Source organism: Halichoeres trimaculatus, unplaced genomic scaffold, assembly GCF_033239565.1.
Source record: "Halichoeres trimaculatus isolate MK-OKI-2021-1 unplaced genomic scaffold, fHalTri1.1 fHalTri1_scaffold_23, whole genome shotgun sequence".
Lineage (NCBI taxonomy): Eukaryota > Metazoa > Chordata > Actinopteri > Labriformes > Labridae > Halichoeres > Halichoeres trimaculatus.
The window spans coordinates 11,177,343-11,204,220 of NW_027437201.1; the positions used below are offsets into that span (position 1 = coordinate 11,177,343).

The 26,878-nt window shown below is 41.7% G+C and overlaps 1 protein-coding gene across 9 annotated transcripts in view; it reads right to left on the bottom strand.

Annotated features, from left to right (window-relative positions):
- The window catches only part of mrtfab (myocardin related transcription factor Ab), a 52,851-nt gene that overhangs the window by 1,857 nt on the left and 24,116 nt on the right, over positions 1-26,878 (bottom strand). For 3 of the 9 annotated variants that reach the window (XM_074662937.1, XM_074662935.1, XM_074662943.1), the window contains 15 exons: positions 16,015-16,080; positions 11,413-11,468; positions 10,552-10,627; positions 9,949-10,107; positions 7,543-7,691; positions 7,285-7,440; positions 7,030-7,101; positions 6,364-6,548; positions 6,024-6,195; positions 4,624-5,019; positions 2,724-3,713; positions 2,428-2,634; positions 2,246-2,338; positions 1,853-1,993; positions 1,626-1,718 (listed from right to left, as the gene is read on the bottom strand). In XM_074662937.1, coding sequence (XP_074519038.1) covers positions 1,626-1,718; positions 1,853-1,993; positions 2,246-2,338; positions 2,428-2,634; positions 2,724-3,713; positions 4,624-5,019; positions 6,024-6,195; positions 6,364-6,548; positions 7,030-7,101; positions 7,285-7,440; positions 7,543-7,691; positions 9,949-10,107; positions 10,552-10,627; positions 11,413-11,468; positions 16,015-16,080 — 3,011 coding nt within the window. Of the gene's footprint in view, positions 1-1,625; positions 1,719-1,852; positions 1,994-2,245; positions 2,339-2,427; positions 2,635-2,723; positions 3,714-4,623; positions 5,020-6,023; positions 6,196-6,363; positions 6,549-7,029; positions 7,102-7,284; positions 7,441-7,542; positions 7,692-9,948; positions 10,108-10,551; positions 10,628-11,412; positions 11,469-16,014; positions 16,081-25,069; positions 25,764-26,878 lie in introns of those variants that run through there. The other 6 variants (XM_074662938.1, XM_074662936.1, XM_074662941.1 and 3 more) reach the window with 4 other exon arrangements.

Sequence of the window (26,878 nt, forward strand, 5' to 3'; positions counted from 1 at the left end):
GTGGCCGTGATGTCATCAAGTAGTTAAGAGATAACTGTTTTTAAGCCTCAAGTTCCGAAATACTTATGGAAATCTTTTGGTTGAACAGTAATCCCAGTGAGAAGTTGAGTCTATGTGCAGCACACTGACACCAGACTGTTGCCCTCTGCTGGCCAGATGCAGAAATGCAGACTTTAGACTTTTTTCTATATTTAAAAAGATTAATTGGTGTACTGCTGTTAGAAATCCCTCTCCTTCATCACTTTTTTGTTATTAAATTTTTATTTTGTTCTTGTTAACTTTTTGTGTTGTTTTTTAGTTTTTGCATTAAAAGATTTTTTTCTTGCTTTTCATGTTTTCTGTCAAAGTGCTTTGTAAACATGTTTAAAGTCTGCTATGTGAGTAATACTTTTAATATTTTTCCATTATCATTTTTTTATTGCACAGCTTTTCACTGTAAGCTTTAAGCCTTTCTTTTAAAATAGATTTTTTTGTAATATTTATTTTTGATTTTTCTTTTATATATTTTTTTCTTTCCTTGTTTTGTTGACATCAGTATTTTTTTTTCTTGTGTGAAGAACTTTTAGATGTCTTATTGTTAAAATGTTCTATTAGTGTTGCCAACAAATCAGTGTTGTCTCTTTTTGTAGTGACTTTTAAGACCCCTCTCGCAATAGCAGTTAGCAAGTCTAGTGAAAGGGGAAAAAGGTGGAGGGTTGCTATTAAGACAAAAAAAAAAAAAAAAATTTACTGAAAAAAATACATATGTTGTTCTAAACATATTAATTATGTTTTTACACGCTTTCTGTCTCTCTTATGATGTTTTTTCTCTCTCCAACAGTGGCCTCAAAGGTTATGTGCAAATATATTATCATGCAAATTAGGAAATGATGTCAAGTTTTAAGGACTTTTAGGTCAGCTGTGCCAACTTCTCACTGAAGAGTTAACAACACTGTGTGCTTGACATACACATGCCTTACTTTGCCAATTATAACAAATGGGTTTGATTTTTGAAACTGAACAAGAATCCTTTCAAACTATCTACATTATCACTTAATTTATATTTTCTTTAAACAACTACCTGCAAACTTTTAGCAAATTGGAGTTTAAAAACACTGAAACATGCTAAGTTTGAGTGTTTTTTTTTGTTTTACAGCTTGATTGATATGCCTTTCACCATAATCAGATGTTTAGTTTTGAGTCATTAAAGCACAGTTAAGTATAAGTGCATCATGAAGGTCACACAGATCAGAATATCATGTGTCAAAGTTTGGGCAACACGTGTGATTCTGCTGCTCTCATGACCGTTAGTCATTCGCGGGTGACATAAACCCACAGATCTCGCCTTGAGATGTGCTATGTTTCCATAAGCTCTCAAGCATTGTTAAAATGGGTCAACAGATTTATTTTCAAAGAAAATCTTGTAATGTTTGATTGTTTAGACTGAATACTGGTGTAAAAAACTGAAGTCTCATCCCAGAGTAAACTAATCCAACCCTCTGGGAATCTTGCCCCAAGTCTTTTAACAGCCTTCAGATAAGACGGTGAAAGCTTCAGTGAGGTGCGTAGATGGGAAATGAAAGAGAAGGCAGAAACAGAACAAACTGCAGAAGAGACGGACAGAAAAGATGAGCTGAGGGACATACTTTGAAGCGCTGAGCAGGAAGGGAGGTGTTGGGTTTGGGAGAGGGAGGGGTGAACAGTGTGTGCCGGTCGTAAGGCGGACACACCTCCTCTCTCTGCCCGGGTGGAGTGATGGAGAGATGGGATGAAAAGGAAAGAAAAAAGGGAGAAAAAAAAGGTTAATGAAGTTTAAAATACACAGAGAACACAGAGCAGTCAGGGGAGGACACAGAGCAGGAGGTGAGTTTACCTTCAGGGAAGAGATTAAGCTGCTTTGGCTTTCACTGTCCGACACGTCGTCAAAGAACGGCTGCAGATTGGGCGGAGCGGTGACTGACAGGCTGGGCTGTGGCACGCCATTGGTGTCCAGATGAAGTCCCGCTTTCTGTCCCTAAGAGAGGAGAGTGGCAGAGACACAAACTCAATATGATGAGCAGTGAACTGGACTTCTCAGGTTCCTGAAAAACATTATGCTGATTCACATTTTAGGGTAACTCTGTTTATGGCGACACCTTGTGGCAGGGAGATGTAACAGTGGGAGGAGGGGATGGTTACACAAGGAAACAGCACTTCAATTAAAAAAATCACGAGAGCTGCATTAAAGCTGAAATTTAGATCTCATGATAACATGTTTGTGTTGTACCTTTTTGATTGGCTGGCTCACAGGCTCAACCTCTGGCTGTTCTTTTGATTGGCTCTCAGTGCTGGGTAGTTTGCTTGGGGTTGACTGTAATCTCTACAAAAAGACAACAAGCAAAAAAAAATTAAGTAAGACTGAGCATTAAACTCTTTTCAGTTCACTGTGGTTTGAGCTGTTTTCTTCACCTGCAATGTGATTCGCCCGTTGGTTTTGGCCAATGAGGACACTCCGTTCTGTCCATCTGTGGTGCTGCTAGTGAGGGCGATCAGGTAGTGGTTTCCATTGCTGTCGGTGACAAGTGTGGGTGCTCCGTTGGCCTTAAGAAGGTCTAATGAAATAGCCTGAGTGTGGATCTGAGTGCCGTTCTGTTGGTTGATGACGATTGGAGTCACCTGGATGCAGAAACAAACGTGTTTATTGGTTTAAGGACATTTCAGTGCAGCAGTCACACCTGTAACCTGCAGCTGCTGGGACACTCTACCTGTTGTGTGGTGACAGCTGTCGTCTGCTGCCTCTGCTGATGCCTCAGCTGAGCCTTCAGCATCTTCCTCTGCTGCACTGTCGTCCCCCCAGGCTTCTGGATCTGCACCTGAACCTGCTTCACCTGGACCTGGTTCTTCTGCTGGTTCTGTGTGACCTGTCCTTGGTTTTGTTTGAGCTGGTTCTGCTGCAGCAGCTTCTGCTGACTCAGTTTCTGCTGGGCCAGCTTCTGCTGCGCTAACTTCTGCTGGGCCTGCAGCTGTTTCTGCTGGGTCTGCTGGATGATGAGCTGCTGCAGCTGCTGCTGCTGTTGGAGCAGGGTTTGAGCGTCTTTCTTCTGCGGTTGTACTTTCGGAGGGTTCGGCTTTGCTTCTGCTGCTTTCTGTGTTGGACTCTGCTGCACGACCTGTTTCTGCAGCTCAGCCTGTTGTAGTCGATGGATCTGCTGCAGCCGTACCAGAGTCTCCTGAGAACACTGCAGCGGCTGTTCTGGTTTCTTCGTCTGGGCTTCCTCCGTCACTCCCTCCATCCTTTCCTCAGGCTCCACCTCTTTCACCTCTTTTTTCACCTTCAGCACGACACCGTTGGGCAGAACAGGAGGCTGTATAGCTGAAGCTTTTATCAGAGTTTGAAGTCGAGCCTCTGTGGACGTTTTGCTCTTATCCTCTCCTGTTAGCACAACTCCCCCTGTCATTTTGCCCTGCTCCAGCTGCGATCTGAGCGTCTCCACCAGCCTCTGCTTCTGACGCAGCATCCTGGTCAGCTCCTCGATCTGTTTGTCCTTCTCCTGCAGCATCTGGTCTTTGTCCATGTCCATGGTGACTCCAGGCTGGGGCTCTGGAGGCTGGCTGGAGGAGGGTGAAGGTCTGGAGAGGCTGCAGGAGCTCTGAGTTTCCTCTTTGACGCTGGAGAGAGTCTGAGAGAGTGGACTGAGGCTTGATGGGTGCTGAGGGGATGGGTGCAGAGTGAGCTGGGTGAGGGGGGAGCTCACCTGAGGGATGACAAAAGAAGAAGAGAATGTTGGAAAATCAGAGGAGGTAAAAAAAAAAAAAATTTTGAGCCACTTGAAACTTCTTAACTTAGGATCTTGTGATTATAATAATAAGTTGAAAGAGAGTTAACATCCAAAGTTGATTAAAACATGATCTAATTTTCAACAAGCCAATCATCCCACAGCAGCTATTTGGCTGTTTTCACCCAGTTTGTTTTGACACGGCTATGTAACAAAATGACACCGGCTTATGCAGCAAAGCCGTCACTTGGCATGGCATTTAAGGCTCTGGAAACGGATAGGTTAGCATAGGAGATAGTCAGCTAGCATGGCTTGTGTATGCTTACTGTGCACTTTGTCCTTGGTGTTCAGAGACCCAATTAAAGACACAGTTCGGTAATGTTGTTTTTCAGAGCTTTTTTGTTATTATTCATTCAAAACAATTAAAAAGTGTTTTGTTAAATTTCACTTTTTTTTAAACTAACTTTGTGAGAAAGCACATCTGATTTTGAGCTAGCTAAAATAAGAATGGTTAATGCATCTTGTCAGAATAGCACCTGTCAGGGCATGGGATTTATTGTGCATGAGTGGACACTTGGAGCTTGTTAAAATGAAGGAAGCAGAAAAAAATGGGCAAGCGCAAGGGCGTGAGCAACTCTGACAAGCGCCAAGATGAGATGGCAGAAGCTCCATTAAATTTATGATGGATACAAAGGCTGTGTTTTTGGAAAGTGCCTTTGGATAAAGTTTGTTGTGATTTGGCGCTATATTAAGAGGGCAGCTGCTCTGCCAACTGAGCTAAACCTGTGTCTGTATCAACTACATTTATAAGTAACTTTATAAACAGATTTGAACTTGTATTTTTACTCAGGATTATGAGGATTCTTATGAGATTACAAACAGGTCTCACCATCTCCCCAAACATGTCTCCATTACAGCTCGTCTCATCTGGGCTCATCCCGGCCAAAGACCTCTCAGACGGTGTGGGTGACACCGGAGGGCTTGAGCTAGTACTGCCAAACCGCATGACCCGCCCTGGGGTTATCTGAGCCAATGACGACAGAGCCAGCTTAAACCCCCCCTCTCCTGGTTGGTGCTCAGGCGTGGTGGTTGTGGTCGGGGAGGAAGTGACGGTGCTAACAGCCGAGGTCGTGGCCTGCTGGCTGGGCTGCGATGTGCCGTTTTTCACAACTGCTGCGTTGCTGGCATTTTGCTCCTGGTAGTTGCGGAGCCTCTCAATGAGATCGTTCTTGGTGCCTGAGACAGTCAGACCGCGCAGTTTCAGTTCCTGTTTAAGCTCGGCGACCTGGAGGATGAGAAACAAAACAGGGACTCGGTAAGCAGATGGTGAGTCAGAGTGAGAGCGAACAGAGTAACTGAAAGAGACAAAATCAGACAGTGTGAGAAGCAAGAGGAACTGAAGAAAGTTCAAAGGTTCCTAAAAAAGGGACGGGGACCCTTCAAAACTCCTAAGATGACCCGGACAGATCATATGATAATTAGAAAAACATCAGAGAAGAAAACTACATAAGTAAATAATCATAGTTCTCTTGTTTTCTTCTTCCAATAAAAAGCAATTAGCTCTCAAAAAAGCCATTGATGCTCTCAATCGAGTCACTCTGGAGTCACAGCTACATGTTTAGAGTCTCTTGTGTAATTCAAAGTTTTGGAGGACAGCAGTGATAACAGTAGACTAATACTTTCTTTGCAGATTGACTAGGGTAAAAATATTGATAAATTGCTGCATTGCAATATTTCCTCGCCCAATTCAATGTCAATTCAGCAAATCCTCTGAATCAATTCACCTCCTGGTAAGCAGCCAAAGCAGTAGCAGCAGCTTAAAGCCAGCTCCTTCAGCTTTAAAGTATGACTGTTAGGGTTGTTTTATTGCTCCAAAACATAAAGTGACAAACCACATATGTTCACATGGGCATGAAAATCGAAAAATCGAAGCATTTATATCAATATCCAATCAAATGGATATCGAACTGCAACCTAAAGAATCGTGAGGCTCTTAGCAACACCCAATCCATAAGATTGACCAGAATCTTTGCTGAAAAATTTTGCAGCCATGTCTGGAGATGATAAAGATTCATGACATTCTTGCCACGACTGTTGCGTATCAGCTGTGCATGTTTTCAAAGTACTGCATCTTTATTTAAAGACTGAATGATTTGTTCAGATCAGGAACAGTGTTAACTTTCCATATCTGAACAATGAAGCAGTGAAACTTAAAACTCAAAGAGTTAAAAAAAATCTTCTTGCAAGGTTCCTGTCCACTTCTGGACAAATCGGTCAGGTAAAACTCACCTTGAACTCGTCCAGGTTGGCTGGCAGGGTGCCTGGTTTGGCTCCGCCCACTGCGGTTTGGCTCTGACGGGCACTGCCGCTCTGATTGGAGGTGGCGGGGGTGGTTGTTGTGGGAGCACTGCGAGAGGGGGAAGGGCCAGAGGTGGTCGTGGGAGGCTGCTCAGTCGGTGGCCTAAAGAGGAGGGAGAGGTGATTCTATATGAATATTGCTGGTCTTCTTTTGATGGAGCAGGTAATGCTGTACAGATAAATATGTGTGATGAAGCACGAGAAAGAAAGGCCTGGATGGTAAAATCAGGGTGTATCAGCCATATGATGAACGCTCCTCGCTGGGACTCACTTGGGAGGAGCAGGCAGGATGGTGTGGTAGTTGTAGTGCTGCTGTTGCTGGTTGAGGATCTGCAGCTGCAGGAACAACTGCTGCTGATGGAGGAGCTTTGCGTACGACGAGTCCATCTGAGGCGGACGCTCTTTGTCCGCCTTCTGGTCTGGAGGGATGTACTGGTGGTACTTCAGCTTCTTCACCTGCAAACAGGTGACAGAACGGCTAAGAGCGAGCAAACTGCACTTTTACATCAGTCTGGAGCTTTGATTCTGCACCGTCTTATACACAAGTGGATGATTTTTGACATTTTAAAAGCAAGAGAAAGTGTGTTTGACGGACGTAGGCGGAAAGAACAGCAGTAATAAAGTCATTACAGCTAAAGAGCATCTATTTTCAGTTCAGAAAAACAAGTCTGCTGTATCTAGGAAACAGGGACTGAACAGAATTTCTTTCTTATGCGCATAAAAAGTTTCTTATAGGATTTAAAAAAATAAAAAATAACAAAATACTGAGAAAATCCTTTATAAATTCTGAGAAAGCTGACGCCAGAACTACATTGAGGACACTCTGACTGAGAAATTGAGTAATGGTCTTCAGGAGAACATTCTTGATTCGGCAGAGCAAACCCCTGCCATAATGAAAACGTGTTGAAGGAGAAAATGAAACCAAAGGCTTGCTGACCTTGGGTTTGCTGTCCTTTGGTTTCTTAGGCCTCTGTGGAGGACGGTCCGAACTCGACTTAGCCTGAGACTGCTGACAGAAAGTGTGAGAAATGGGGTCGGGGAGAGGAAGTGAGGAAATGAAGAGATGAGGGAGGGTTAGCCAGTAATAGCAGCTCCGCAAATAGAGATTAAGGTCACATTTACTCATCAAATCTGCAGGACGTTCAACTCCAACGCTGTGATTAGTGGAGGAAAATAAAGAGAGATTCTGCACCTTGACTTGTCCTGTAGAGGGGCGGGAGCTTGTGATGGTCACCGCTGTCCCATTTGTCATTTTTGAGAAGGGGGAGGAGTCTGACCCATTCACCTGGGGAGTTGGTGGTGGAGGAGGAGGTGGAGGAGGAGGCGGAGGTGGGCGCTGTGTGAGGAACTGAGGAGACATGACTCCAGTTAATGGTGCGATGGCGTCATGAGAGATTTTTACATCTTTGTGACCCTCTCGTGACATTGATGATGCATCCTGAGTCCGTACCTGTGAGAGGGTGATCTCCCCGTTCTGGGTGAGCGCCTCCGGAGGGGACAGCTGAGGGACAGCACTAACAGGAGAGTCGTGATTGGTTAGCTGGTCTGGCGACAGAGCGTCACTGCTGTCTTCATCCAACGACGAGCTCTCTCCTTCAGCTGTGAGAGGAGAAACATTTATAAGATTTAATAAAACATCAGAGTTCGTGTTGCGTCCTGTGATCTGTGACTGGTGAAACTGTAAAAAATGGCTCATGAATTTCAAAATCTACAGATCACTTCAGCCAGAGGATTCAATTTGCAGCTTCCTCAGTCAGTGTTTCACTGTACAGCTCAGTCACGGCTGTTAAGCAGATTGCTCAACACCACGGACTAATTTTAGAGAAGTTATACAACACTCCATGTTCTGCTATGTTTCAACACAGGAATATGTCCAAACGTTGTTGTTGTGTCATTTCTGTTGTTAGTCAAAAGTTTTTTTTTTCATGCATCACCTTCAGGAGCATGATGCAACCTGAGGAGTGTGTCCACACACTCATCTGTGCAGCACACAGTTACAAGAGCATGCAGATACCTGGATGTTGTGATTACCAACTTTATTTCTACTTTACTCGCCACTCGCCCCCCCCCCCCCCCCCCCCCCCCCCCCACACACACACACACACACACACACACACACACACACACACACACACACACACACACACACACACACACACACACACACACACACACACACACACACACACACACCGGTCAAACCCATTGCATGTTCCCTTCTTAATGCACAGTTAAAATTATTTTGAATCAATTCAGTTATTGCCTGGTGGTAAAAACTGTTTTCAATTTTTTTTTTTTTTCCTTTTCATTGTTCTGAATCTTCTACTAGGTCAAACTGCTGACGTCCTGGATACTACAGGTCCCTGAGGATATTTTGGACCTTTATCAGGTGCTGTTTGTTATAAAGTAAAGAATCTGAGCTGCACTGCTACAAAAATCTGTTACATGGTGGACGAAGGCACCTGTTGTTCTGTAAATTGATGACAAGACAGAGTTTGTCTAATGATGTCTTATGAGAAATAATCAATAGCAAGTTATGTAACCACCATAAGTTACAGAAGTTAAAGCATTAGCAGAGCTGTCATCAAACTTCAGAATGGCAGAGTCAATCTAACATACAAAAAACATGATGAGGTCCTCCTACCCTTTCAACACACACTCCTAATTGAACAGGAGACCAGGGCATACTATGCATTTCTAGAAATATCTAGAATTATTGGAGAAATAAATATATTAGGATGGTCTGTCAGGAGTGTTAACATCCAAACTGTCTTCCTGTTTGATGTTTTGAAGTCCTCAAGGTGCAGTTACTGAGTGTAAAAGAAGCTCTTTCTGGTACCATTCATCTGTGATGATAGCTACAGGTGTTGTAGTTTGAACTCAGCCTCCTTCACTGCAAAAACTGAAATCTTATCAAGTGTGTTTGTCTTGTTTTCAGTAGAAAATTCCCTTTTAGACTCAATATGAGCCAAATTCACATGACCAATCCAGAAAAATGTCTTGTTTAAAGTTATTTAAAGACAAAAATGGGGTCTGAATTGCTTGTAACCAGTAAAAAAATCTGCCAATGGAACAAGAGAAAAGTTACTTGTATTAAGACATTGTTCTAGTCTCAAGGAAATTTTCAAGCAATTTTTTCTTGTTCCATTGGCAGATTTTTTTTTACTGGTTACAAGCAATTAAAACCTAATTTTTGTACTCTGATAACTTGAAACAAGACATTTTTCTGGATTGATAAGTTGAAAGTGGCTCATATCAAGTATAGTGAGACAATTTTTACTTTAAAAAAAAGACAAAAACACTTGATAAGATTTCAGTTTTTTGCAGTGTTGGTAAATGAGACACCGCTGATATTTCGATAACAAATACATATATTTATGGCACATCTTATCAAATTTGAACCATTTATTATAAATGACTTCCTGGGGGCCCCTTTCAGTGCCTTTAGGGCCTACAACTGGACCACAGCCCACACTTTGGAAACTGCTACATTGGCAAACTGTAACAGAAGCAGCTTCTGAGCTAGCATGCAAGTTTGCCCACCTGCACACTAGCTGCAAGCGCTCATATTACAACTCGTCTGCAGGACCCCAGAGCCTGGGCTGAGTACAGACCAAAGATCAAGAGAGCTACTGGACGCTTAATTAAGATATGTGCTAACCTGTTGTGGATATATTCAATTGTCTTCAGTCTGGATATAGCTTTAAAATTCAAATTGTGAGTGGGATTAACAGCTACACACAAAGTCATACTGAAAGCATGAGTGTGAGAAATGTTTGATTTTTTCACAGCGTATGTGTTGCTCTGAATGGTATGAGTTGTTTGTTCATGTGAGAGTCATGTGTGTCACATTTACCCAGAGGTGAGTGCACAGTGCAGCTGACAGACAGGATGTTCTTGTGAACCAGCTCGATGGGGCCCGGTCTGTGGGAGATCTTGTCATTGAGGTCGTCAGCCAGCCGTGCTCTCTTCAGCTGCAGCTGCTTGGCCTGCAGGGACGGCTCCGCAGACGTCTCTGTGGAAGACAAACGCACATTTGGATTCATTCATCTCGGATTAAGAGGATTATGACGGTCTGTAGCAAGAATAAGACAACACAAAATGTGTGATCACAACAACTTAAGATGATCCATAAAAGAGGAAGTTAAAAACCTGAAGATAACAGATGAGACATTTTAGGTTCCTTTAATGCACATTTTGAGTTATAGCTCTGCCTCAAAGCTGACGTGAAAGAAGACTCAGGCAAAGGCACACACACACCAGAAATATTCTACTGTATGTCTTAAATTTCTTTGAAATTTAGCTCATGTTAACCTTTGCACATGGAAGTGATTCTATTATTTTTTGTTTACAGTTCCTTCTAAGTTTAGTTTCATTTACTTCAAATAACCTTTAAATAACTCTAAAGGGGATTTCTTCTGTGACAGTAAGTGGAGTTTACATTTGGGCACTAACTTACCCTCCAAAATGTGCATCCTGACCAGCTCGGAGCGCTCGGGCCGACTCCGGATCTTCCTCTTCAGATAATCCTCGGTCTGAATCAGAAAGAGGGAGAGTTTAGAGTGAAATAGAAATACTATATAACATGGGTCGCCAGATTGTCAGGTAGAAAGGCAACAGTCATCAGTCTATCTTTTTCTACTATATATGTTTATGTTTTTACTTTTTTAGGAGAGATATGCAATTGTTAAAAGTTTATAATAGGAGAAGGCATTTCCACAGCCCTTCTTTGGAAACCACTCACTTATTCAGCAAAGCTACACCATTGCCCCAGCGATTCTTCAATTCTTGCATTCAGTTGACTCAGACTGTGTGAACTGGAACTTAAATTTTGTTTGCTGGGTAACCTCAAAGAGGAAACAAACACTGGCAAACTTTTCCTCAAAGGGATGTGATCTAAAGCGGAAAAATGTCTCTAAAGTTGCAATAAAGCAGCATATTATCGTAACACTGTGGTAATATCATCCCAGATGGCTTCTGGTAACTTAAAACCACTGACAGTAGATTTTATTGAGAGAAAAAGTCCAGGAAATTCTGCATTATGGTACTATAACATGAAAGCGATCTGAAGTTATCAAAACCTTCCTGGGAAAGCTGAGTCTTTGCAGATTCTTACAAAAATAGAACCTCTATTGGTGCCACTGTTAAATTATTTATCAAAGGATTATAATCCTATAGATGTGTACGCCCACAGAGGGATCTGGTTACAGACAGTGCTTTTCTGATTTGAGCAGGTCACTTCCAAATGCAACTGAAAACCTTCCGGAGAGCATGTCCTCTGAAAACAAAACAGGAATCTCACTCCGCTGAAGACACTCACCCTTGCTCGCTCCAGACTCCTCCGCTGTTCGTGAAAGGCTGCCGGGCTCTTCAGTGCTGCACATACAGAGAGAAGGAGAGAGATCGAGTCATCAGACAGACTAATGGAAGTCGTAATGCTGCTTTCAGCTGGCGACAATGTGAGAACAGACACAAATATAGAGGAAGACAGATTCGAAGCAGAAGTGACGGCAGGATGCGGGGGTCAGGAGTGCGATTCTGAACCGCACTGAGTGATGACAGATCAGGAGGCAGATAGGATGGTGCAGCGTGCTGTGTGTGCAGGAACAAAGTACAGTTTCTCTGCAGTGAAAGCTGCCTCGGTTGTTACAGAGTAACTGCATTAGATATCATGGGTTTGTTGTTCTGCAGGTGAGCTCCTGGTCATGTTGTTATTATGCTTATGAGGCTGAAACAGGGAAGCAGCTGTAGGAAGTGTTCAGCTGTAGTCATTGGTGGAGGCAGAGTTAAGGTGAGGTAGGTTTGTAAGCCTCGCGGGACCACATGAGTGTGACCAAAAACCAGGGGCTTCCCAAAATAAACTTAGCAGTCAAATTAACTTAACTACAACCAGAGTGCAATCTGAAAGCTCTGTAAGTTTCACATAGTGAAAGTAAAAGAAGGCTAATAAGCCTTTCTTTTATCTTTATGCATCCTTTTTAGCAACTCAGCTGCTTCTTTTAAAGTTATGTGCGTTTTCTAATACAGCTCATGAGTGGAGTGAAACCTGTCAAAGACTGTTTTAAAGGCAGCTTTCGATAATACAGCAGGTCTGAAAAACATCTGTAATGTCTGGAGGACGATACTTCTTGATGGTTATGAAAGAAGTGAAAAGACAGAGGAGAGAGTGAAGTGATGGATGGACGGCTGCACACAAAAGACAACATTAATGCATCACTGCACTCAGCTCTGACTGACCTCAGCAGAGGCAGAGGTGTGAAAGCCCATGTTTGTGTGTTTGAACATCACACATATGTGTGTTTATACCAAGTCACGTAGAGTGTGGACTCTGTTTCTTTATTCCATTATTCTGTTCCGCATCAGCTGCCACTAATGCAGCAACAGCTCTGCCTGAAGTCTGTATAACAAACATCAAGATCAGTCAGAAAAAGACCAAGTCGCAAAAAGTGTCATTTTCAACACTGAAATAATGGTCCACGCTTTTAAATATCACTTGTTTTAATCTTTCAGGCTCCTTTCTTGTTTAATAATAAGTTTAAAATATAAAGCTAATTATTTTCATCTTAAGAATAATAATAGTTCATCCACCTTTTCATCTTATCTAAAATAGCTGGCCCAGTGGTGGACAGCTAGGGTTTGCTTCCAGCTTGTTAAATAAATAATAATAATAATAATAAAAATGATATATATATATATTTTAAACATTAGAGATTTGTGCAGAAGTTCAAAATAAAGCCCAAAAATATTTCAAAGGAAACCTCAAACATATAAAAAAAATTGCAAATTTTTGCAAATCTAGATTATTTTTTTAAATTTATTATAAATATTTACTATTTTAAATATGTAAGATATATATTTCTATAAATATTTGCACATCTAGCTAGATTATCTACAAAGACTACATTGCAAAGGGTCTCTTTCTTTCCTTCTACCTGCATGCTTTTATTGGAATGGGGGATGACACTTCTAATAATTACAAATAGTTCCCAGTGTCGATTAAGTCTTGTTTTCATTAGAAATGCTCATCTCAGGCCATCAGCTGTTAGCCTCACCAAGCTAAATAACTCTTTTTTTAAATTCTGAATTATATTTAGACCTAAACAAACTGACTTCAGTAAAATGACCCTTGTGAAAGTTTGGAAACCTCACACTTGAAAAACACAAACATGTTCTCTGTCTTTGGGGAAGGATACTGGCAGTACGATGGCAGTTAGGATGATGCAACACAGTGCTTGTACTATTGTCCAAGAGCTGGTGAAACCCCTGCTGTAGGTGAGTGAGTGTGGACATGCAGCCCACAGCACGGCGCCCACTCTGAGCCTCATATGACAGGGTGGGAGGCATTCCTCATGTCACAACCCTGCCCTAGTGTGAGAGAGGGGAAGACACGCATACCAGCTGTGATATAATGTGCTGCGAAGATGTCAGCAGAGCAGACGACCGGACGGCTGATTCTCTATCATCTGAGATAAAAGACTCTGGAGGATATTTTGTGGTTTGTCTCAGCCGTATTGTTGAGCCCAAAATGACGTATTCTGTCCAAGCTGAATGTGTATCACCCTGATTAAAGAGTCAGACTGCAGAGTGAGTTAATATTCTCTACTTGTGCCACTGACAAAAGAATATCAGAATCAAAAACAGATGGGACAGCAGACACTACTTACTTACAAGATGGCACTACTAATGCACAGAGTCATTGTCTGGCAACTTCCAACCCACAAGATGCTGAATAAGACAAAGTGACTCAACTTTTAACTCACAATGATTTGCATCCAGCAGTCAGCATCGCAGACACACTTAGCTGTGTTTTCTACATGCATGACAGAACCTTGTCTTTGTGTTGACGTGTCTAAATAAACCGAGGTGAGTGAAGAGAGGAAGGGAGGCGACTTGATCATTTACACCATCAACAGTTTGCAAAACCAGAGTGATGGTTTGATGCTGAAGTGGAAACTGACCCCTTCACCAGTTCCCAGCACTCTCATCATCCTCTATACCTCAGTGATGTGCGTTAGAGCACTTAACACTGACATCATCACCGTTTAATCAAAGCGGTGGAAGTTTACCAAAGGTGGAATTTCAAAGAATACGACCAATACTTTACATTTAAAGGCTGATGACTTGAAAATTAATTTAGAGGCCAACAGGAATATTTCAGTCTCATAGTACTTTTGCCTGGATCATGTCACATTTCAACCAATAACAAAAAGCTTCTGACAATAAACCTTTTCTTCAACTGCCACTTAAAACTCCAGAAGAACCAGCTCCTAAAAAGAACCCTGAAGTCACACTAACTGTGTCCCAATTCAGGTGTAGGATCCTGTGAAGGAGCCATCCTTCTGCTGCCTGTGTAGACCGATCAAGAGATCGCTAGTTAGCTGGCTAACTGGTTACTTAACTAGCATCACATAACTCAACACAAATTCATTATAAAGGTAGTTTAAGGCTGAAGGCCCCTGTCTAATTAGCGTCTGTATAGCCCAGTGGAAAGTTTTTGCGTCCATTGACGTTCTCTTGAATGTGTGGCTCAGGTTCAAAACCAACCAGCGCCCTCTTTCTCACACTACGCTGAAAAAAATTTCAGATGTTAACATTTAACAGTGTTGTTCACTCTTTCTTTTTCTAGAGTTGATACTTCAACTTCTACAAAAGTCTTTTTAAACCCTACTATCTATACTTATAATTGAGTAATGGATGTGAATACTTTTGCCACCTCTGCAAATAGTTTCCAGTGTTGCTTAAGTTGTGTTTTTGTTAGAAATGCCCATCTCAGGCCATCAGCTGTTAGCCTCACCAAGCTAAACAAGTATGTTTTTCAGTTTTGAATTATATTTGGACCTAAACAAACCTAAACTTCCTTTTGAGTTAGCTCACAATGACTTATACAACAAATGGGCACCAATGGACACACGCCATATGTTCTTTGAGACCTGGGAATAATTACCCCAGTATAAAGGAGTCCTCAAAATGGGACAGCCACTTAAGTGCTGCTATGTAAAGCTTTTGACTTTTTATCAATGCAATATAACTTAAATGAAGGGTGCGCTGATAAAAAATATAAAAGCAGCCTGTTTAGATAAAAATCACATTAAACTCAAATTGCACCCTGGACAAGGGCATTTCAAGCAAAAACAAAACAAAAAAACAGACAAACAAAACAACTAACAAACAAAATGAAAGTCACTTTTTGCTTTTTGACAATTATTCTTACAGCGAAAACTTGTCTTCTCAAGTTTTTCTGAAACACTCCAAACATTCATGCTTTCACTTCTTCTCCAAGTATCAACCTTTACATGTTCTTTATGAAGTGGACACATCACTTTGACTCTTCTTTTGATTCAACAAACCAACATCTTTGGAAAAAGCCCCCTATTTACCGTTCATTGCTTCGCTCTAAACAGAAACACAAGAAGTTTTTCTGAAAATGTTATCTCCTCCTCCTCCTGTGATGTGCGGAACTTTGAAACAGGAAGTGGAAACACAAGAAGAGGAAGCTGCCCTATTTGATAACACAAATTGGTGCAAAGTCACCACCAAACCTGACACATGCAGAACACATAAACTCAAAAAGATCACATAAAAATGATAGTGGCAGTCATTTTCAGTAGTCTCTCATTGTGAATTTTTTTTTTATGAACTAGAAGAACAAAATTCTTCAGAACATCATGTGTAGCTGTTTCAGCAAGGACAAACACTCTTTTACTTGTCATCTTGTGTTTTTGACAAGAGCGAAAATCTGAAAATCTTTCACAGGCTTAACAAAAACTGCCTTGAGGTGAAGTGGCCTGTATAAGTGCTTCTTCTGTGGAGTCTACTGAGCATGTGCATCACCAGACGTGCTGACGATGCAGAGTGTAAGTTTACAGAACAGAGCACATATGAACCCTCCTGAGCATCACACACACTTAAAGCAGAGACTTACGTGGCATGATCCCTTGGCTGACCAGTTCCTCTCGTGTGCGTCTCTGCAGGAGTTTGAGCTGGAGGACTGCATGGAGACAGAGGAGGTGAGGAGGGAGGGAGGAGAAAGAGAAGAAGAGAGAGTCAGTGAGCGCCGGTGAGAATAAGAAACTGCAGCGATGGAGCTCTGAGCTCTTAAAGCTTCTTTATCATCTCTTAGTGTCCGGCGGTCAGCAGCCCGTCTGCCTCCATACATCAACATCCACACACTGAACTTACAGATGCGTTCATGAAGAGGACTCAATTCATCCTCCCATTTCCCCTTCTTCTGTGGCTTTTTTTTCAAACTGCAGATGGGGCGGGTACGCAACTTACTACACACTTCCTGATTCTGCTTTTTGTTTTTTTTCTTTTCTGTGAACCATTGAGGGCAGCGATGCATGAGAAAGATTCCCTTTTACCAGAACACCAGAAAGGTAGATTGTGAGGGGAGAGAAAGACTAAGCTAAAAAAGATAAATGTTGAATGAAACATGAAATATCTTGTTTAATTGAAATGGCGGAAGAAAGAGTCAAATGTATGGGGTGACTGCTACCGTCATTTCAAAACAGGAAGTACTCATTACATAACGCAGAGGCTGCACAGAGAGAGGCAGTTTTAAGGAACGGACCACGTCTGACCTTTTTGCACACCAAATTACAGCTTCAGGACATCTTGTCCATCCTTTGCACTTGTCTGAAAACTACTGAAGTAAAACCACACTCTGGCCTCATGCTCATTAATTAATTTGAACCCAGTTTTGCAGTGGAATATTAAGATGAGCCCCCTGCAGAGACATGCAGCTGCGTGGTATTCTATCATCCCTAGTTAACCTGCACCAGCTCCTAATGTCTGTGACTAATACACAGCTGTGCAAGGAGCTTGTTTTTGACTGAACATCAGACAGCACTATTTGACAGCAACAGACTGCTAATTCTTGATAGCAGACCATTGTTGTTGGGAACACCTCACTGCTAAAAAAGCAGCTTTAACAGGCTCTTACATATTTCAAGGCTGGATGTTTCTGCATCTGTTGAACTAACAGCAGTGAGTACAGAAAATGTCACAGTCTCTAAAAGTGATGTGTCAGAAAAAAGAAAATAAAAAAAAACTACAAGCCAGGTGCAGTGCTGATTCATGTGCCCTGTTGGCCTCGTGTTGCTTCACCGTCACTGGAAAAGTTCAGCAAAATGTGAAACAGATCACACACACTGGAAGTGATATAACTATTTTTAAATCAGGATCAGAATTTTTCAATCAGTGATTTGTGCAAAAATATTCATTTCACAAGTGTATAGTGATGTCAGTTGATTGATGTATAGCAAGGTTGTTAAAGCAGATTATCCAGCTAACACCCTGCTCACCCTGTTAGAATAAGCTATAACAACCCATTCACTATAAATTATCCCCTATAAAATTCAATCCACCAACATTTTACTTTAAGTAAAAGTTTAAAAGTCCTATGCTTATCGAACGGCCAATTTTTTGTCTGGGCTGAATGTCGTCACCAATATTCAGTATTTTAAGCGAATCGGCAGTGGCCCTTTTTTTATCCAATGGCAGATAAGATTCAACTTGAAACTGGGTTATTTTGGCTCTGATGCAGATGTGCTTCGCTGTCTTTAGTCACTACTCTGTCTCCAGCATTGTCCCACCTAGAGTACCATCTGATTGGTCACACACAGAGCCATGGCTCAGATAACGGCCAATCAGCTGTGAAAGCTGTGCATACACAGTCCTCACACACTGTGGAGATGAGGAAAGGTTTTGCTGAGTGGAGAGGGTCCAGAAAGCACATGTGTGTTTTGAAGAAAAGTTAAGACAGCCGACTCTTCTGAAATTGCAATAACCATCCCAGTTCCAGTTTTTTTTTGTTTTCATTCAATATAATAAGACATGCTGCTGAGTCTGAGAGCTGTTTAATAAACATATTCTTAAAGGAATTTAAACCAGGTTATGTGTTGGAGTTTTTAGTCATTCAAAATTTTGACACCAATGTTTTCACTTTTCAACAATTGGTATCAGGATCGGCCCTGTAAAAAACATATTGGTCGATCTCCAATATATATACTTAAAGATATATTTTTATATATATACAAATGTGTGTGTATTTTTTTTGACTGTCTGATTGAATATTTACTGAAGACCGGAGGAGGATTAGAGCAGGGATGTCTTTTTGTCCCTTATTGTCCTTGGTTGTTGCTGTTGTTTAATGTTGTTCTTTCTGTTATCATATTTGATAGATAAAGAAAAAGGCTGACTGAAAAAAATTAAACCATTACCTCATGAAATTCTTACGTTATGAATACGCTAAAACTCTATATAAAACATGGTACTTTCTTAGATAACCATGCATCTTGGATTGTACGGTGCATTGGATAATGGATGTTGTAAATTTATGTATTTTATCAGCATTATATATTCCCTAGTAGTTGCTCTGTTCTTTTATTAATGGTAAAGCCATTGGCAGTTCAACAGCAGAATTACTCAACAACTCATAAAAATGCTTTAATTTTTGAAAACCATCATTTGCAGCGGTGTGATCTAAGCTGAAAACACAGAGAATGAGGTGGAACAGACCTTTCACACAAATACACAAAGCAGTTACAAACACGTCAGTCGCTATGTAAAGCATGTTCAGAGGAGCTACAGGTCGGTCTCTGGAGACACTCGGGTCCATCGGTAACTGATCCGGCACTATACTTCCACTGTGCCTCTTGGCAACAGCCTGTTTCCATTTTAAAACTCAGAACTATTTTCACAGACATTCAGCCCAGCTCCACTCAGCTGAGACTCTTGGTCTGAACGCACCAGCTGTCTCTGTTTGAGGGGGGGTATGTGTGTGTATGTGTGTTTGTGAAGAGGAACACACCGACCGAGGTGTCCCGAGCATTTCAGACCAGAGCTTGTGTCTGCCTCACAGGCAGCACCTGTTCCCTCTCACTAACCGAGTGACATCATCCGTGCCCGAGGCTAAGCTAGGCGAGCCCGGCCTGTTAGCTGCTGCAGCTCTAAACAATCCAGGCCTGGAAAGAAACACCGTGAGTTTTAAGAAATAACGTCAGCCTCTCTGAATCTAAATGTCATGCTTTGGCTCTACACCCTCAGCCGCGGTCCAAGCTCCACTCTGTTTTATTTACATAGCGTGTACGCACTACATCACAGAGGCTCAGAGCAGCACTAGAGACTCCCTCTCTGGAAGCAATAACATGTCAGCTTCACATCCAGCGAGGTAAACACTGAGACCTAAACACAGCGCGGCACGTTCATGTGTGTGTCGCAGCAGTTAAGAGATTAATATTCCTTCTCTGCGCCAAACACACGGGCGAACACTTAGGAGATTCACGTGTTGCCTGAGCCCACGCACACAGAAACACACTCTGACCGTGCCAGGGCAGGAGCAGAGGGGGAGATGCCGAGACACTTGGCACTTCCAGGGAAGAGGTTTATTCTGGGAGGGGGGAATCTTACACTTTACCTCGATCCAACCTCACATCTCTGTGCTCCCTCCTTGAATTCTCTCACAAACAACAAACTTTAAAGTTTTATTCTTTCCTGCCTTCTCTCAGTCTTTTATCACTTGTTTCTACAGCTGAATAAAGAGGAAGTGCTTGCGTTAGATGCTCGTATCATATGTGCTAGTGTCACATGTTTCCCAATCAGGCAATATGTTGATGTATTAAGAGTTTAAATGATGCTTTAAGCTGTCGTTTCACACATTTCTGCAGTGGTTTGAAATGCAGAAGTGTGACAGCTCCGACAGCTCAAATGTCGACGTGGAGGTGTGATGTGTGAAAAGCTGCAGTGGTGTGGAGACAGTGGGCCGATGTGGGCACACCAAACCAACAATGTGATTATAAATACATGACTTGGAAGAATGGTTCTCGATGTATCAAATGGTCAACGAATACAGAGGTCAGAAGTCCTTTCAGAGCGAGCACATAGTGCAGAGCGGGGAGGGCTGAAAATAGTTTGGAGGAAAGATCAGTCCAATCAAAACAGAGCCATCAGACTGAAAATAAAACATAAAAAATCTCGCTGCAGTCGTGCATGGAAACACGATTTCTCTCAGCAACCTCATTTCACGCTTGCATGTAAACACAGTCACGACTGCTGAAGATATGCTACCTTTCACTGGGTTTTAAATATGACAAAGCATTCTTCCAAACTAGGTTAGAGGGCCATTTACGGTTAATTTAAGAAAGGGGATGAAAAGGCAGGGCAGTTTTATTGGGATACTAGGCCACTGCCAGATCTGGCCTCTGCAGTCATAAAAAGTTGGAGTGAAAGAGCACAGAGGGAGAGATGGAGAGACAGCGGCTGCGTTTACAGCTCGAGGAAGAAGAGGAAACAATGCAGCGTGAACAGTCTGCTGGCTGTTTCAAGGACTCTTTGCTGAATCTATTTGAGGATTGTAGCTATAGAGATAACCTGTTGGCCGTGGTTAAAGATGCAACATAAAGTTAGATGAAGCAAAGTAAAAAATCATAATGTTCAGACACAGCTTTATAGAGAAATGACACCCTCTTGTCACACCTTCAACTGATGTTAACAGCTCAGCATTGTCTTAGAAGTGGTTTTACTTTTCTAAGATTTAGTTTTTGAAAGCAGACTGATTGATCCAGAAACAGAAAATGCTTATGATGATTCCGCTAATGACAGCTTTCTGCTGTAAAAAAAAAAAATCATAAGACAACAGAAGTTCATTTTTTTAATTGTTGAAACACAAAAAGCTATCTTTGAAACTTTCTGCTTACTAAGACAAACACAAAGCTCATCAGAGGAGTTTTTAGCTGATTAAAGGCACAGTGAGGAATTTTCATGTTGATTTGTCTCTGATGTCCTTTTTGCTTTTCTGAATGAAGATTTCATTTCCCATGAGCACCACAAGTCACTTTCTGTAGAAGTAACAGATCTTGTTATACTACTTTTCTGGAATTTACCAATCCAACCTTTTTGATACTTTCAGCAATGATGATGTCACACATGGTTGTTGTAAACACAGAGAAGCATAGAGTGTTCACTGAATGTAGAGTGATTAGCTTATGTGTTGATGTGTAGCTAATAAATGAATTAACTGCAATGTAACAACAACAGCAACAAACCCTTGTGAATTCTGATTCATCATCCAATAGTTGGCTTGCAAAAGATGACCAAACAAAACAGTATGTGTTTTCTGTAAAGGCCCTGGTGACATGAAGTGTGCTCCGGTGTCCCAATAATGTCCAATCAACATAAATATGCACACTGCTTAACTCCTTTGACCTCCAAGAGCAGTGAAGCATGCACATGCCAGCATAAATACTAAATCCTGTTCAAAGCTGTTTTGCTCTTTCACCTAGCAGAGCTCTTGATGTAAATACTCTGTTTAAAGTAAATCTTCAAAGTGAAATGACCGCTGTGAGTAAATAACATTAGGTCATTGGAAAATTTTGAATGAAGAAGAAAAAAAAATATCTTTCACTGCCAATATTTAAAAGGAGAGTTCTAGACTTCAAGTGCCGAATCAATTCATCAAATAAAAACCCAGACCTAACACACGCCAAAATTCAGTTTCAAGAAACAACTGGTAGTCTCAGTTTGCTCCGTATGTTTTAAAGAGCAATACATTTTAAAAAACAGTTTGAAACTCCTCACAGAGACTTTAAAAAATGCTTCACAATGAAATACTTCTGCAAGACCCACAAAAATAAATTCAAAGACTGAGCGTTTTTATCACAGATATTTTTAACACCTGAAACTGCTGCTGCTGGCTAGGTGTCAGATGAGAAGATTAACACTGAAGTCTTTTTTTTCACAGCAAATACTCAAGATGCAACTGGCTGTTGAAAAAAAAAAAGAAAAGAAGAAGGTTTGTATATGAAACAAATGTTCAAACCAACAGAGATAAGAGGTACTGATTTTTTGCTGAGGGACAGCTGAAATCACCACACACAGGAGCTTTAAGTTCAAGTCTTGAAGCAACAAACTTCAAAAGACCAGGCAAAAAAAAGAAAAGTTGGATACCAGCTGTAAGATTAATGAAACAAAATATGTCTGTCTAGTTGTAGAAGAAATTAGGTCCAAGAATGTGACGTAGATTCCTAACCTTAGGTATTCCTAACCTCAAAGGAGGGATTCAATAACGTAAAAGTAGTGAGGAATGAGGGATCCCAGGATTAGGTTTAAGGTTAGAGAGCCCTCAGCGAGGGAAAAGGAGGAGGTCAGTGAGACTGAGCCAAGTTCCTGCCGGCCAACTAGGCTAATCCTGCTGTGCTCATGTGTCATCAGATCTGATTAAACATGTCTGAGTTCATCACTGTCCCCAAAGACCCCCAGGCCTGGCACAGCTAAACCCACACACTCGGACGGTTATAGCAGCACACATGTAAGCAGGATGCTCCATGCCCGCACAGGAGCATGATCATACCGTCACCGATCCGCCTGACAAACCCCAGACGCTCTGCGAGGACTGTGCACTTGGCATTGTCACTGGAAATGTTCTGTTTGGAAAGCCTGTTGATGCTCTCCAGTATGAGCTCATCATTTGCACCGCGGCTCGGTTTGATTGTGAAGGCGGCCTGAGCACCTCACATGTTTCATACATTAGTGACAAAAGAAAAAAAAAAGGTGACAGGACGGCAGGAACAACATAAGGTGATGGCTATTCACACCTTGAAATCAGCCGCACTGCTTTGGCGTGCTGCAGTGTGCTGGGAAACTAATGACAGCCTGGAGGGCCGAAGTGAATACTAATTGACTTAAAAGTTCAAGGAAGGAGAGTTGCACTCACAGAGCTTTCGTAGCTCTATGCGGCTCTTGTCACTCTCACTTCCACTTTCCTTGGATGCGACGCCTTCCTCGGTGGAAGAAATTAGCAAAGGTTAGCAGTTAGCAAAAAAAGAAAGGCCTGGATTGACTTTTCAGCTGTCAGCTGGAGTGTAATATATGCATGGTACAGTGAAACAGTTTGGCTACCTCTACTGTAGAAATTCCTTCCACTTTATTTTCTCATTTCTCCACTTTTCTTTTCTCTGTTATCGCTCTGACACCACAGAAATGTTGTTTTTGTCATCGGCCATTGACTGTTACTTGTCAGGCTGGATAAACAAGCTGCAGCAAATTTTTATGTCGATGTTGAACTTTGTGTGAACCATTCCAAATTAGGCAATTTTTCCCAGTCTCTCTTTAACCTGGTCGTCATATTCCTGTTTGAATGTTCTGGAGAAGAAATTCTCTCGAACAGAATCTTATGGTTTCCTGTTTTTCCACTCTGATCATTGCTACAGTATGTAGACAGTGCTTTCAGAGGCTTCTTTGATGTTGACTGTAAATAAAATGAACCGTTTATTAATGTTTTAATCAATCCAAGTTAAGCTGCTTACTCTATCTAATTTGAAGTTAAAAAGTGTTATATTTCTCACTCCTAGAAGATCTGCTGCTACTTTCATGTCATCCAATTTATCTACAGATGATGTTTATGTGCTAAGAAATTCAGCATCCTAAGAATGAGTGATCAACTGATTTATAAGAGCAAAATGTACACAAAAAAGTTAGCTTTAGTTTAGACATGGCTGTGATAAGATACTTGGTTCTGATTGGTTGAAACCCCTGTGAACAACCTAATGACAAACCCATATTAAAACAATGCACAGATGAGTCTGTCTTATTTTAACTCTACCTGTTGACACTGTGGCAAAAATGATAGCGCCTACTAGCACTGGCAAAAAAATGGAGGATCCCTTCTTTCTCCTTTCTATATTACTTTCAATTTGAATAGAGGAAATAAAACTTAAGATTGATGATTGGCAGCTGATCTGTCAATAGAAAAGTCAAGTCCTTTTGCTTGTGGGTTAAAAAAATCTGTTTTGATATTGTGAAGTTTGGTGTTATTTTGGCTTGCATTTTCTTAGCTGGATAAAGTTATTTTAAAAGATATCAAATCTTCCTTCAGTTAACATTTTAGTATCAAATTACATGTTTTTTGAAGCAGTGGTCAGGTAATAAGGGCTAAGTATAGCCACATAGCTTTATGTCAGGATCTTGCTCACCGCTCACTCACTTATGTAATCCTGCCCTTGTTTTGGAGTCTTGGTGACAAAAACTTGATCTTAAACCTAGTTTTGGTTCCCCATTTATTTCTGTACTGTCAAGGCTGCAGTAGCTGAGGTTTGCAAGTAGCACCAACAAGGTTGACACTAAAAGTATTGAAATTCTAAACCGCTAGTAAAGCAAGAGCTGGTTTTGAATTATTCTGCTTGTCAACAGGTGGCGGTAATGTGCTAATAAATTTAACAACATGCTAACAAAAGAAGAGATGAAGAAGACTATAAAAATAAATATACTGAAAAAATAGACTGTCATAGTCTCAGTAACATCTTCTACTGGTCTCTGCAGAACGTTTTAGGCCAAACAATGGTCGGCTTCATTTTTTAACACTGGAAGCTGCAGCTTGGTAAACATGCAGGTTTTAAAATGTCAAAGTTTAGTGGAGAAAGTGCATAAAACTACCTTTCCCTAATATTTGTAGCTTTGATCAATAGGTATTGGTGTTAACACTGTTTAGGTTGCTTACTGTTTTTATGTTCGCTTTAACGTGCTGGTACTGGGTTTAAGGCTTAGAGCTCTTGATTGCTAATATTTCAGCTGTTATTCGAGCATTCTTCTGGTTTGGAGGTTTTTAACGTTTGGTATAGAAAGAAAAAATATGCAATGATTTTTAAAGGTCCTGTTTTTTAAGGATAAGTGACTGAATGATTGTTATTGTTTTTCATAAAACTCAGTACCTTTTACACTACATTTCAGTCCCTGTTACTTTCACAGCCATGGTCACAGACAGTTAACTTCTCACAGACGTTAACTTTACTATATTAATCAAATTCATCAGAGAGAACATGAAACCACTTGTCCTTACTTCCTCCACTGGTCTATTAACCTAGTCATTTATCTTTAGCAAAGCCTCCTTCAATTTTTACCATAGCCATTAAGTGCCTCTATCAACCCCAAAGAACATAAACACAAATCATATCATGTATCATGTGCAGCTCCAGTTTGCCCACCTTCTTTCAGGCTGTGATAGACCTGTCTGTCATGATCCATCACCAGTCCTGCCTTCTCTATGTCGTCTCCCATTGGAGGAGAACCCGGGGGGGAGGGTTCAAAGGACAGGCAATGATTGGTGTCCAGCATTATCATTCAGAACGTAGAGTAATTATCTGATAAACATTGGACTTCTTCTTCAAAAGCTGTCCTCCTCCCAAGTCCCAAATGTTTGCAGTTTTTGGCTGAAGAGGAGAGGAAAGAAGAGTCCTCGAGGTGTCAATACTGCGCCAGCTGTCCCCTCAATTAACTGTCCACTCCTCCCAAAGGAAGGACCTGATTCAAATGCTTCAGAAGACTGTAGTCAGAGTCACAGAAAATCCTCTGGAGCAGAAACGTGGAAAGAAAAATGCTGCTGCTGCCTCGCCTCTTCTCTCCAAGTGCTTCTTTCTTCAGTATCAGTGATCGATTGGTCTGTCTCTCGCCTTCTCTTCTTCCCCCTGCTCTCTCCTTCCCTTGCAGTGGCAGCCGGCAAGTCACGACAGAGCCGCTGCCCGGAGAGACGGGGAGGGAGAAATCCACCAGGGGCGAGACGTGGATGAAAAAGAACAAGAGCCGAAGGGGAAGGAATCTGAAAAGAGGCCAGTGGCGGAGGGAGAGGACGGTGGTGAGCTCGCCAGAGAAGAGTGCCCGGAGAGACTGCTCTGGTTGCAGCTCCTCCTGAATCTCTCTCTCTCTCTCCACCACACACACAGGCACGCACACACAAGCAAGGAGTGTGGCCGATAAAGTTCTCCTGCTCAGCTGTTGCCGTTCTTTCACTGTTACAGTCTGACAGGGGGGCTGCTACATGCAAACCTCCTCCCTGTCAAACACACAAACAGGACAAACTCACAGCAGCATGAATGAGACGATGTGTTCCTCAACACTTTCTAAACCACACAGACTCCCAATCAAACAGTGACTCAGTCCTTTAACAGACTTTTTTATGAGGTGAGTGCAATAACAGTTTTCAGTCATGACCTCATCCAGTATAATCGACCTTTGTCAAAGATGCTCCAGTAAATCTGATACCAGGATGAATCACACAAACGCTCTGGGTGACTTTGGGGTGATTGATTGATACCCAATCACTACTGCAATACTGGAAAGCTTTTTCTAAACTCTGCCCTTGAGAAAAGATATCTAATCCGCACAAGAATGTGAATACACATGATTTATGTTTGGATATTCTGAGCTACTCTCACGCCTTGTTCATAACAAACTTTAAGCAAACTGTCGGGAATCTTTTATCATATCAGAGGCGATGTTTAGGATAGTTCTCCTGAAACTTTCTGAGCCTTAAAGCTTCCTTAAGGTCAGAGGAATCAAAGCTGGTGCGTCCCAGTCTGGTTGGAAAACGCCACCAAACTCTACCATCAGCATTCAGCTCCTGCAGAATGCTGATGGTAAACGTCAACTCCCTCCCCCTCTTGCTCCTCTCTGTTTTAAATAGCAGGGCCAGCTGGCCATAAGGGGCTATATTCAGCTTGGTATCACCTGTGCGCAACCAGGGTAAGGTTACTGAGAGCAACACACATCATAGCCTGAGGATACACACAAACTTTTAAGCTGGATTTTCTATTTGATTCAATGTTTAGCAAATCGCCACATCACTTATAATCCTTTAATTCCACATACATACCACACAGAAGGGTCCGTCTATCAATTAAATGCCATGCATGTACTCCCTGACCTGTTCGGCATGCCTCTATCAAACCAGTGACACACAGATTTCTGCAGTGCACCTGTAAACACAGACACTTCCTTGAATAAACGGTGGCTGGTAC